The 13,889-nt window shown below is 44.4% G+C and overlaps 1 protein-coding gene across 1 annotated transcript in view; it reads right to left on the minus strand.

Annotated features, from left to right (window-relative positions):
- Positions 1–13,338: 13,338 nt before the first annotated feature.
- Positions 13,339–13,889, minus strand: part of METTL7A (methyltransferase like 7A) — a 6,332-nt gene continuing 5,781 nt past the window's right edge. Inside the window, exon 2 of the mRNA XM_032285012.1 lies at positions 13,339–13,612. Within this exon, the coding sequence (XP_032140903.1) occupies positions 13,376–13,612 (237 nt within the window). The 3' untranslated portion in view covers positions 13,339–13,375. The remainder of the gene's footprint in view (positions 13,613–13,889) is intronic.

The raw sequence follows: 13,889 nt of genomic DNA on the forward strand, positions 1-13,889 counted from the left end.
CATTTAAGAAAGATTAATTGAGAGCTGCAGATATGATACAAGGATATAAAACAAGTGTGTTGCCATCAAGACATTTAGAGTTAAGGAGAGAGAAATGAGTAAACCAACATTAGAGCCCACTGGAAAGGTGCACTTAATAAACTGCAGAATTAAGAATGGCATTTTTGGAGAGGACTACGGATGTTTTTGAGAACTAGTAAACTTCAGATGAAGAGAAAATATGGGTACTCAGGCAGAGGGCATAGCTGTTGTGGAAATGCACAGAGGCAAACAGCACAAATGGCCTAATGTATAGAAGCGGGTATGAGGGAGGCAGGAGGAGTGGAGGACAGAGCTTGAGGACCAACAGGGCCAGATCACAAGAGACTTGCATTTTATTTGATTTTGTATTTGGAACTGCATCTTGGCCGGGTATGGTGGCTTACGCCTGTAATCCCAGCACTTTGGGAGGCTGAGGTGGGTGGATCACTTGAGGTCAGGAGTTCAAGACCAACCTAACCAACATGGTAAAACCCCATCTCTACTAGAAATACAAAAATTACCTGGGCATGGTGGTGGGCAACTGTAATCCCAGCTACTTGGGAGGCTGAGGCAGGAGAATCACTTGAACCCAGGAGGCGAAGGTTGAGTAAACTATCATGCCAGTGTGCTCCAGCCTGGGTAACAAGAGTGAAACTCCATCTCAAAAAAAAAGAAAGACTGCATCTGGCTCTGCCCAGGATGGATGGAGTGCAGTAGCACAATCAGGGCTCACTGAAGCCTCGACTTCCTGGCTCAATTGATCCACCCACCTCAGCATCCTGAGTAGCTGGGACTACAGGTGCATGCCAACATGCCCAGCTAATTTTTTTATTTGTAGAGATGAAGTCTTGCCATGTTGCTCAGGCTGGTCTCTAACTCCCAAACCCAAGTAATCCTCCGGCCTTGGTCTCCCAAATGGGATTACAGGCATGAGCCGCTACACCCAGCTGGGCCTTGCATTTTAAAGTAAGGATTTTGAAAATTATTCTGAAAGGTCTGAGAAGCCATCAAAGGATTTCACCCGGGAAGTGATTTTTTATTTAGGCTCTGGTAGCAGCACAAAGCATAGATTGGAAGGGGTCATGCTGTAGGCCAGTTGAGCCAAGTAAAGAGTGATGTGTGTGGAAACAATGGGGGAAGAAAGGAGGAGGCCACACTCCGACTGGCTGTGGGCTATAGGTGAGAGGGAGGGCGCTAGGATGATGTCCTGGTTTCCAGTTTGAGTTCCTGTAACAAAAATGGCTTTGTAATTCACTAAGTTAAAAAATATAGAATAGGAAGCAGATTTGGGGTAAAAGGTCCCCCTTGCTCAGAAATTGGCTGATTTGTATGGCAATAGAACAAGGGAGCATGGGCCGGGCACAGTGGCTCATGCCTGTAATCTCAGCACTTTGGGAGGCCAAGGTGGGTGGATTGTTTGAGCTCAGGAGTTCAAGACCAGCTTGGGCAATGTGGTGAAACTCCATCTCTACCAAAAATACAAAAAATTAGCCTGGTGTGGTGGCTCAGAGCCTGGAGGATGGTAATTGCAGTGAACCGAGATTGCATCACTGCACTCCGGTCTGGGTGACAGAGACTATGTCTCAAAAAAAAAAAAAAAAACAAAAACCAAAACCCAGGGAGCATGAATAGGAGAGGGATCATGATAATGAACTGATTTTTTCTAGTTCAGCCTGGTGGGAGAAGGGAATCAGTGCAGTTTGATAGCCAGAGACAGACCAGGTGGAGTGGAGGCATAGCAAGTCTCTAAGTTGGGGATCTGGTTTAGAGGGAGATGTAAAAGGCTGGGGGGCTAGGTTTAGAGACTGGGACTTCTGAGTTTAACATTTCACGTGTGGTGCTTTGGAAGTGATGTCAAGATGCTTCCACAAGCGTTTGTTTTATCTGTTTCCTCCTGAAAGGGCATGTTTATTTGTAGGAGCACTTTTCTAGGGAGAGGCCCTATACCTTTCATCAGATTCTCAAGGTTGTCTATGACCATACTGCCCCTCCCCCCATAAAAGTTAAGAATAGGCATTAGATGGCACCATTTTCACCTAATTCTCACATTTTTTGGCATACCTGGCATCCAAATGTTGTGTGAACCTCAGGCCAATGTTTATAGAATTTTACTCAGGAGCCCAGAATATGAAAGGAAAAAAATAAAAGCCCCATGGCAAAAATGTGGGCTGACAGGTTAACAATGTATTAATAGTTCACTTTCTCCAGTGCTTCCCCCTTTTAAAAAATTGAGGCAGGCTGGGTACAGTGGCTCATGCTTATAATCTCAGCACTTTGGGAGGTCAGGGCTAAGGGATCACTTGAGCCCACGAGTTTGAGACCAGCCTGGGTAAAATCGGGAGACCCCATCTCTACAAAAAAATGAAAAAATTCACCTGGTCATGGTGGCTCAGCACTTTGGGAAACTGAAGAGGGAGGATTGCTTGAGGGCCAGGAGTTCAAGGCCAGCCTAGGCAATATGGTGAGACCTCATGTCTATTTTTTGTATTAAAAAAAAAAAAATTAGCCAGGCATGGTGGCACATGACTTTGGTCCTAGCTACTTGGGAGGCTGAGGTGAGAGGATCACTTAAGCCAGGGAGGTTGAGGCTGCAGTGAGCTGTGATCATACCACTGCACTCCAGCCTGTGAGACTCCATCTCCCCCCCCAAAAAAAAAAAAGAAAGAAAAAGAAAAATTGGGGCAGATGGGATTGTATGCATTGGTAAGCAACCTGGTATACAGCATCATTTATATTTATAGATATATAGATGTATATCTGTTTATTTTAATATTACAGCTTTTTTCATTTTCTTTCCTTTTTTATTTTATTTTTTTTTTTTTGGAGATAGGGTCTCACTTTGTCACCCAGGCTGGAGTGCAGTGGTGCAATCACTGCTCACTGCAGCCTTGACCTCGCAAGCTCAAGCAAGTCTCCTGGGTACCTAGACTACAGACATGTGCCGCCAGACCCGGCTAACTTTTGCCAAAAAAAAAAAATTTTGTAGAGATGAGGTGTTACTATGTTGCCCAGTCAGTTCTTGATCTCCTGGGCTCACGTGATCTTCTCACGTTGGCCTCCCAAAGTGCTGGGTTTTCAGGTGTGAGCCATTGTACCTGGCCAAACCTTTGTTGTTTTAATAAGGTTTTTAGATTTATTTCTAAACTTTAGCAGACAATAAGATCAAAGAAGCTCTTCCTCTGGGATTAGATTTAGTAATCTGTTCCTATAACTCGACAGGCAACATAGAAGGAGTTAGATGGTGCTTCTTTTATAGTTCTAATACTACCTGCTTAGCTTGACAGATAAAATGGGAGCCAGGATTAGAGAGATTTAGGAAACCATGTTTATAAACACAAACTGTCTGGAACTTATTTGCAGCAATTGAAGCAAGTGCTTCTCATTAGAGTGCTGAATTTTTTGTTAGGTACAAAAATGAGAACTTGGCCAAAGTATTTTTTATGACCGGTGCCTTTGAAATATACCACACCTTTAGAAAACATTATCATGCGTAATACTGCAGATGGGTTGGTTTGAGGGCAGCGGTGTTTACAGTGAATTGGGCACAACCAGTTATAGATTTCTTTGTTCCTTCTCCACTCCCACTATTTCACTTGACTAGCCTAAAAAAAAAAAAAAAACATAATCCAGATGATCGGAATTTCAAGGCTACATTTATAGAAGCAAAATATCTTTTCTGATAGAAAAATAAATAAATATTCTACCACTCTTAGAAATGCCTAAGGAGGCAGGCCTTGCCCAGAGTGAGAGACCATGTCGGGAAGCCATGGTGCTCAACACTGGCAGTGTTGTGGTTTACAAAGTACCTTTTGTGTTTATCTCATTTTATCCTCATAACAATCCAGGGAGATGTAGGTGGTGGCATGCTCTTTCACTAAGTTAATGATGATATTAGTGAGATGCAGTCATGAGATGTGGATTCAAATATTCTTACTCCAAACTCCATGGTTTTCTACTGCATTGCAAAGCTGGTGAAAGTGTCGATGCAGCACTGACAGACAGCCCTCAATACAGAGATGAGCAGCTTAAATTCGATTTTATCATTAGCAGGTATTTTCATAATTTTAAGTTGTGGGAATAGCCAAATTAAACTGTTACTTAAGGCCGGGCCTGATGGCTCATGCCTGTAATCCCAGCACTTTGGAAGGCCAGGGCAGGCAGATCACTTGAGGTCAGGAGTTAGAGACCAGCCTAGCCAACATGGAGAAATCCCATCTCTACTAAAAATATAAAAATTAGCTTGGTGTGGTGGCAGGTGGGAGGCTGAGGCAGGATCCCGGATCGCTTGAACTTGGGAGCTGGAGGTGAGCCAAGATCGTACCACTGGACTCCAGCCTGGATGACAGAGTGAGACTCTGTCTCAAAATAAATAAATACATACATAAAAATAAACTGTTACTTAAGATTGTTTTTATTCTGGAAATGATGAGTAGGAAGACAGGAGGAGTGAAAGTGACGAGGTATAGAGACCAATGTGTAGCAATTTTAGGTATTAGACATTATGCTTTAGATCAAATATTGGTGGTTATCTAGGAAGCCACTTCTTTGCACTCCAGGAAAATTGCTTGCTAAGCTTCTGTTTTTGCCATGCTATGTTAGTGGGGTGAATTGGACAAAGAAGGGCAAGGAAGATTGAGTCAGTTGCAAAAGGAGTGTTTTTCTACTATTTTATCTAAACTTAGTATCTTCCCTGCTTTCCTATCATATCCTTTGAGAACTAGGCAATAACTGGCAAGTTCTCACACCAATGGTTTGTCGTTCCAGCCATCCCTGGTCAACTTATACAAATAGTTATCCAGGCACTAGTTCTTAAACTTAGGTGATGGTGATAGCTATGGAAATGGAGTGGAAAAGATAGAGGAGAGGTATATAGAAGTGATGGTTGCAGTGGGCCATCTGGAGCAGCCTCTGTGAGGATGCCAGCTACAGTCGGGGAGGCATGGCCTGGGTTGCGGAGCCCACAGGGGCCAGACCCCTCACTCTGCTGAGTTGGCAGGGTGGAGCTCCAGTTGGCTCCTAGAGCAGTTGCAGCCAGCCAGCCACAGCTCTGGACCCGGGCATCCCTGTACTCTTAGAGATCTGGGAAGCCCCCTGCTCCTACAGACTTGGAAGTGCCTTCTCCCTGGCCTCTCCCCACTCCCAGTACTCGCTCTGGTGCGGAACAAAGTTGTAGCTGAGCCTTAATGCTCTCGCAACCCAGCGGGGTGCATGCACTCAGGGCAGTGCTGACACGCCAGCCTCCTGCCAGACCCCTGCTGCCTGGGCCCCTTCCGGACTTTGGGCACCAAGGAGTGTGGGAGGGGGCTGGGGGAGGCTGAGGGCAGCTTGGAAGGGGCCTGCAGGCACCCCTCAGCACGGACAGCCTGGGTGCTGTGGGGAGCATATTGATGGTGGAGGGAGGCAGATCAGATTCCTAGGCTGGGAGGGGCAGGTACCCAGTGAAATCCCACCTTCAAGCCAGGGACAGCCTGAAGGCTGGGGCTGGGCTGCCAGTTCCAGGTACAGTCCACAACTCAGAGTGAGAATTTCATTGATGAACATTTGGCCAATCAGATAATGCTTTTTCCAGGCCCATATGTAGCTGCCCATGGATCCATCAGCACATGCTTCCTCCATTATGAGTACATAAAAACCCCAGACTCAGCCAGACTCACACATGCAATGAGACAGCCTGCCTGTGGATAGCAGCTACCCACTCTGGGTCTCCTCTCCACTCAGGGCTGCACACTTGATGGCACATCCTGTCTGCAGAAAGGAACTACCCACTTTGGGGCTCCTGAGAGCTGTTCTGTGGCTCAATGAAGCTCCTTTCTGCCTTGTTCACCCTCCAACTATCCACGTACTTCATTCTTCCTGGACATGGGACAAGAACTAGGGACCTGCTGAATGGTGGGACTAAAAGAGCTGCAGCACAAATGGACTGAAGCACTCACCACCCCTCTGTCACTCTTCCCGCTTGCCACATTACAGGCAAAGAGAAGAAGAGCTGCGGCCCTTCTGAGAGTCCGGACCTAAGGCCTCCCCAAGCCAGGGCTGTGACATGCTATAACGCCATTTTGAGGCTTTGGGATCACTGGTGCCTCCAGGTTTTTCAGATTCCACTGCATTCCCCTCACCCAGATGCCAGTGCTCAAGCCAGAGGCAGGTTATGACATGGCTGGCCCAGCTGTGAGCAGAATGCAGATCCCATGGAAAGTGTGGGATCTGGGCCAGAGCACAAGCCAAGAGCAGCCCTCTGGGCTGAGGGGGTCAGGTATTTCCTGTGGTGATCCTAGGGTGGAGTGAGGCCCTGGACAGGGATGTCACTAGCCATGGAGGTCTCCAACTGGCAAAGCAGCACCAAAAAAATCCTGTGTCAGGGGCTAGGCATGGTGGTTCACACCTATAATCCCAGCAGTTTGGGAGGCCAAGGCAGGTGGATCATGAGGTCAGAACTTTAAGACCAGTCTGGTCAATATAGTGAAAACCCATCTCTACTAAAAAATACACAAAATTAGCTGGGCGTGGTGGTGTGCACCTGTAATCCCAGCTACTCGGGAGGCTGAGGCAGGAGAACCCGGGAGGTGGAGGTGTGGTGAGCCAAGATCGCGCCACTGCACACTAGCCTGGGCAATAAGAGTGAAACTCTGTCTCAAAAAAAAAAAAAAGTTCGAGCTGGATGTGAGAGCCCACATTTGTAATCACAGCACTTTGGGAGGCTGGGGTGGGAGAATTGCTTGAGCCCAGGAGTTCAAGACCAGCTTGGGCAATGTAGCAATATCCTGTCTCTGTAAATAAATAAATAGTGCCTTGCATAAAGAAGATACTTAAGAAATGGAAATTATGGCTGGGCGCAGTGGCTCTCGCCTGTAATCCCAGCACTTTGTGAGGCTGAGGCGGGCAGATTGCCTGAGCTCAGGAGTTCAAGACCAGCGTGGGCAACACAATGAAGCCCCATCTCTACTAAATTAGAAAAAATTAGCCAAGCATGGTGGTGTGTGCCTGTAGTCCCAGCTACTCGAAAGGCTGAGGCAAGGGAATTGCTTGAACCCAGGAGGCGGAGGTTGCAGTGAGCCAGTCATGCCACTGCACTCCAGCCTGGGTGACAGTGCGAGACTTCGTGTCCCAAAAAAAAAATTTTTTTTTTAAATGAAATTATTAGGTATTTAGGACATGGTGTAAAAAGGATTATTCCAAAGAGAAGTTTGTCATTTTTGTTAGAAACATTTCTAAAGACTGAGAAACATGCAGCTTCAAGTGAGACTATCATGCTTTTTACTTTTAAGAATGTTAAATTCTGGGGCTGGGTGTGGTGGCTCATACCTGTAACCCCAGCACTTTGGGAGGCTGAGGAGGGAGGATCACTTGGAACTGGGAGGTTGAAGCTACCTCGAGCCATTTTCACACCACCTCATTACAGCCTGGGCCACAGAGACTCTGTCTCAAAAAACAACAAAACAAAACAAAAAGTAAATTCTGAATGGTAATTCTCCTAGTTCACGTATATGTTCCCACGTAGTTCTCTGCAGGTTCCCAAGACAGTTTCCTTTAAAACAAAGTAATACTTTGGACATTGGCCGGTCCATTATTTCCTTTGCCCTTGGTTCATGTGACCTCTGCTCCGTTTCTCTGGCGCCAGGATTAACCAGTGGGTCCATGGTTCAACATGAAATTCTTCTTACTGTTTAATGTAGCCTAATGCTTCTGGTTTTTAATACTGAGATGGTTAAAGTGATACTGAACAGTTTGCTTTTTTGCTTTTGTTGATGGTTGTTTGCTATGATTCATCAGACTCTTATTACTTTAACAGATAAACAAGAATTTCAGTTACGTTAAGTTCTGTGTTTTCCTATTTTTTTTTTTTTTGAGACAGAGTTTTGCTTTGTCGACAGGCGCCAGGCTGGAGTACAGTGGTGTGATCTCGGCTCACTACAATCTCTGCCTCCTGGGTTCAAGCAACTCTCCTGCCTCAGCCTCCCTAGTAGCTGGGACTATAGGCACATGCCACCACACCCAGCTAATTTTTGTATTTTTTTTTTTTGAGACGGAGTTTCACTCATGTTACCCAGGCTGGAGTGCAATGGCACGATCTCGGCTCACCACAATCTCCGCCTCCTGGGTTCAGGCAATTCTCCTGCCTCAACCTCCTGAGTAGCTGGGATTACAGGCACGCGCCACCATGCCCAGCTAATTTTTTGTATTTTTAGTAGAGACGGGGTTTCAGCATGTTGACCAGGATGGTCTCGATCTCTTGACCTCATGATCCACCCGCCTCGGCCTCCCAAAGTGCTGGGATTACAGGCTTGAGCCACCGCGCCCGGCCAAATTTTTGTATTTTTTAGTAGAGACAGGGTTTCACCATGTTGGCCAGGATGGTCTTGATCTCTTGACTTCATGATCCGCCCACCTCGGCCTCCCAAAGTGCTGAGATTATAGGCGTGAACCAGTGCGCCCGGCCAAGTTCTGTATTTTCTAAAGCAAGACCAGAGGGGAAGGCTTATGGGAGGATCAAGAGAGCCAAAGGAACTATTAAGTAATGTTTGCTTCACTTTCTATTCAAGTTTGAAATACGTAGGCATTCAGATGAAACAAATATTAGAACACTTAGGAACAAATTGTTTCCGAATATAAACATAAGACATTTTAATGTATCTTTTTTTTGTCTTCCATTAAAATAAGTGTTTGGCTCATTGTCTCAAGGTCTTAACAAGATTTAGGAAGAAACTGATGGAAACAGTAACCATCCCAGAATCTGCCTTCGAGGCTCTGGTGCCAGCCCTGCCTGCTTTCTTTCAGTTCCTTGAATATAGTGAGTTTCCTCTTTTCACTTGGCTGTGGCACAAGCTAGTCTAGTTGGCTGAAATTTTTTTTTTTCATTCTGTGAAATTCAGCTCAGATCTTATTTCCTCAAGAAAGCCTCAGAGCTTCTTCCCCTGGGTAGGTCGGATTACATTCTCTGGGCACCCTGAGCTGCTTCCACATCGATAGAAAACATTTTCATCATGATTGTGTGCTCCATGCAGGAGGGATATGTCTAGTTTACTTAGGGCTCTAAGCCAGGCACCAAGAACAGAGCACACAGTAGACACTCAATAAATATCTGTTGAATGAAGTCAACATATATTAAGTACCAAGTGCATTGCTTCATTTACTCCTCATCATAACCTTTTAGGTAGATACCCCCATTTGCAGATGAAAAAACAGATAAGTTGCTCAAGGCGACAGAGTCAACCAATGACACAACCAGGACTTGGCCAGGTCACTTTGATGCCAAAGCCAGTGTTTTATTTTGTCTTTTACTTTGTTGCAAGCAGTTATTCCACTGAAAATCCAGTGTTATAAGCATTGTACTATATGATCTCTGACAGGAAACAGGCAGGGTCTGATAAAAATACAGCGAAATCCAGATTTCTTCCCAAATCTTGTTAAGACCCTGAGACAGTGAGCCAAACGCTTATTTCAGTGGCTGACAAAAAAAAAAAAAAAAAAAAAAAAAGATACATTAAAATGTCTTATATTTGTATTCTGAAACATTTTGTTCCTAAGTGTCCTAATATTTGTTTCATCTGAATTCCTATATATTTCAAACTTGAATAGAAAGTGAAGCAAATATTACATAATAGTTGCTACCTAATAGAGCAACGGGGAGGGCAGACAGGACCTTGGAGATCGTCTGGCCCCTGGCAACATTATTTGAGCTGTGCTCAGGCTGTGCCTGAGGCTTTCTGCCCATATGATTTTCACTGATTTGAGTTGTTGGAGTCCTTTTTCTGCTTAAGCCTGTTTGGATTCGGATTCTGTCACTTAGGATCAAAGGATTCTTCTTCTTATTTTTTTCTTTTTTGCAGTGCATTTTTTCAACATGCTGTTTGAAGTGTTCTTTTTTTTTTTTTTTTTTTAACCTAAAAGACACTGGACGTGTTTTGCCTTTTTTCTTCTCCCTTTTTCACAGGCTGATGTCATTTCCTCAGGCTTTTAAAATGATTATAAATGTGTGTTCTCTGGGCCCATGGAGGAAAGCAGTAAGAAGGGGTTATGGCAGCAGTGACTATCAAAGGAGATTTTGTGGTTTGTGGAGTCAGGGCTTCTAAGACTTGCTCAGTAACTTGTGGAATGACTATAAGAAACTTCATTTAGGGCCGGGCGCGGTGGCTCAAGCCTGTAATCCCAGCACTTTGGGAGGCCGAGGCGGGTGGATCACGAGGTCAAGAGATCGAGACCATCCTGGTCAACATGGTGAAACCCCGTCTCTACTAAAAATACAAAAATTAGCTGGGCATGGTGGCGCGTGCCTGTAATCCCAGCTACTCAGGAGGCTGAGGCAGGAGAATTGCCTGAACCCAGGAGACGGAGGTTGCGGTGAGCCGAGATCGCGCCATTGCACTCCAGCCTGGGTAACATGAGCGAAACTCTGTCTCAAAAAAAAAAAAGAAACTTCATTTATTTACTTTTCTACACTTCAGTTTTGTCTGTGAAAAGTGAGGATAATATTTGCCACACCACTTAGACAAAAGGGAATTGATAAGGCTGTGCCTAGGACTTTGTACTTTGGTATTATCTATCAATGTCATGACATTTCACCATTTCAACCTGTGGCTTTTTGTATTTCTCAGTCACTAGGCTGACCTAACCAATAGTGAGATGGGTAGATTAAGGAGGTTCCTATTCAGGGGAGATGACAGAGGAAGGAGATTCATGTTCTAGAGCATAGGAAGCGTGATGTGCATCGAACCTCACTGCATCAATAACTTTTCCTGTCCAAGAGTTAGTTAAAATAGTAGTTTCCTTTCTTTCTGCTCTGTGGATTTCACAAGTGGGATCTTTAAACTTGAACTTTTTTGCTTTTTTAAAGTAGCCAAACATGATCGCATCATGGACTTGAACTTTTCAAAACCCATTCTGATACTTCCAATATTGCTTTGTCTAAAATCCATTAGCTGTGTTTATAGTTGACTGGCTGTTGAAAGAAAAATCTGTACGTTTAAAAAGCTAAAATTTTCACAGTGAAGGAAATACCTCCCAGAGACATTAAGAAAAAGGAAACCAAGCCAGCAAAGATACAGACCATATTTCTGTTCCTAACATGAATGTGAATTTATTGGTTGATTTGATACTTAAAATAGTACTTTTGCAAAATCATCTCAGAAAATATACTACATTTATTAAAACTCATACAAACCATTGCAGGAAATATTAAACCCTCTAACCAACTTAACGCTTGCTTTTAGAGGCACTTGTGATGATTTTCACAGCTTCCATAGTTGCAAAGAAGAAAGAAATCATCTTGGAACAGGGGTGGAATTTGATGAGAATAATCCAAAAAATATTTGTTTACTTCTTTACAGACTCACAGATTGCTTGATGATTAGGGGCTCCTAATAGTACACCTAATTATTAAAGGTATTTCTAATAATGGGCTTTTTCATTGCCTACAATCTATTATATTCAACAAAGTATGTGCTAGATAATAAGGAAAATGAGCCCAAGAAACTTAACCGCCTCAAATAGTTTTATGGATATATTAAAGTGTCAAGTACAATCTTTATCTTAAGACTTGAGAACTGGAATGCAAGAAAACAAACATTGGTGCAGTACTGGAATAAAAGACATAAAGCTGGGCAGAACTAGGTGTGACAGCCTTGTATGTTAATTCTGAAAGGCAGAATTAAGAACAACAAATAGGTTCAGATTTCTTTTTCAGAAACTTGTGCTATTTTGGCCAGGCGCAGTCTTATGCCTGTAATCCCAGCAATTTGAGAGGTCATGGTGGGAGAATCACTTGAGCCCAGGAGTTCAAGACCAGCCTAGGCAACATAGTGAGACCCTGTCTCTATATGTTGTTGTTTTTTTGAGACGAAGTCTTGCTCTTGTCGCCCGGGCTGGTGCAATGGCATGATCTCAGCTCACTGCAACCTCCGCCTCCCGGGTTCAAGACATTCTCCACCTCAGCCTCCCCAGTAGCTGGGATTACAGGCACCTGTCACCATGCCCGGCTACTTTTTTTGTTTTTTTTTTTTTTTTTGTATTTTTAATAGAGATGGGGTTTCGCAATGTTGGCTAGGCTGGTCTCCTGACCTCGTGATCTGCCCGCCTTAGCCTCCCAAAGTGCTGGGATTACAGGTGTGAGCCGCTGCACCTGGCACCGTCTCTATTTTTAAAACACAATTTAAAAGCAAAAAGAAAAGAAAATCTGTGCTGTTTAGGCTTAGATTTTTAATTAGCTAGTATTTCTTAATTAAGTGAATTATTAAGACCTTTTCACTGCTCCCTTTTTAAAGTCTTCTTTTGAGTGATTTAACTGCTTCTTATCACCAAGCTCTCAGAGAAGATGAAATTAAAATCTGATGGGTAACCATTTAAATAACACAACTGGGGTGGCCGATTTCTCCAGGACTCTTCTCTGCCACAGAGAGCTATTCTCTTTCTTTTGCCTAGTAAACTTCTGCTCTAGCCTTAAAAAAAAGGCAATTGGAGGCCGGGCGCGGTGGCTCAAGCCTGTAACCCCAGCACTTTGGGAGGCCGAGGCGGGTGGATCACGAGGTCAAGAGATCGAGACCATCCTGGTCAACATGGTGAAACCCCGTCTCTACTAAAAATACAAAAACATTAGCTGGGCATGGTGGCGCGTGCCTGTAATCCCAGCTACGGAGGAGGTTGAGGCAGGAGAATTGCCTGAACCCAGGAGGCGGAGGTTGCGGTGAGCCGAGGTCGCGCCATTGCACTCTAGCCTGGGTAACAAGAGTGAAACTCCGTCTCAAAAAAAAAAAAAAAAAAAAGGCAATTGGAAAAAAAATTGAAAATTTTTTTTGAATAAAATAAGATTTGGGGATGATGGTAGATGTTAATTATGAAAGTTCAGTGCTTCCTTTGAAGAGGGGGTTCAAAGCTGGTTTTTTTTTATGTGAATTCTTTGGGCAACAATAGAAAGTGGCTAAATAGGATATAACAGAAACTTTTAAGGATGGAATTCAACTTTACCTAAAAAAGATTTCAGGCCAGGCACAGTGGCTCACGCTGGGAGGCCCAGGCAGGCAAATCACCTGAGGTTGGGAGTTCACGACCAGCTTGACCAACATGAAGAAACCCTGTCTCTACTAAAAATACAAAATTAGCCAGGTGTGGTGGCGCATGCCTGCAATCCCAGCTACTCGGGAGGCTGAGGCAGGGGAATCGCTTGAACCTGGGAGCAGAGGTTGTGGTGAGCCGAGATCGCGCCACTGCACGCCAGCCTGGGCATCGAGCAAAAACTCTGTCTCAAAAATAAAAAACAAAACAAAAAACAAAGAAAGGCTTCTCTTCTCCCATTTAGCATTTTAAATGTAAAACTAAGGCTTTAAATTCTTTGAGCCATTCAGCTCTTTACTGCCAGCTCACACTATTTCACAGCGTGTCCATAGATATGAGGGCGTACCAACTCCCAGGACAGGGGGGCCTGGATGTGCTGCAGCTTCAGCTTAGAGAAGTTCGCCCGCTCCAGGGCCTTCCAGCTCTCTCTCGTCAGATTGCACCCATCAAACAGAAGGTACCAGGCAGGATCCAGGACCTGTTGCCAGAAAGAATTCCAGGTCGAACGCTCAGCTGCCACATGCTCCATGAAATAAAAAGCCCCTCCCTGAAAAAGAAGGAAAAAAAACCACACATTTCAAAGATTTTTTCATTTCTGCTTTTATTTTATTTTATTTTATTTTTAATTGTTCCCTGGCGCTGCCTTGCAAACCTTTGAGAGAACCGTAGAATTCTGAGCAGGGGAGTCACTCCACACTAAGCACACCCTTGAGACTAAATAACCATGTTTGTTTGTTTGTCTGTTTGAGACAGAGTTTTGCTGTTGCTGCCCAGGCTGAGTGCAATGGCACAATCTCGGCTCACCACAACCTCTGCCTCCCGGG

This window comes from Sapajus apella, unplaced genomic scaffold, assembly GCF_009761245.1.
Source record: "Sapajus apella isolate SASKATOON/1434 unplaced genomic scaffold, GSC_monkey_1.0 scaffold2, whole genome shotgun sequence".
In the NCBI taxonomy this organism is placed as follows: domain Eukaryota; kingdom Metazoa; phylum Chordata; class Mammalia; order Primates; family Cebidae; genus Sapajus; species Sapajus apella.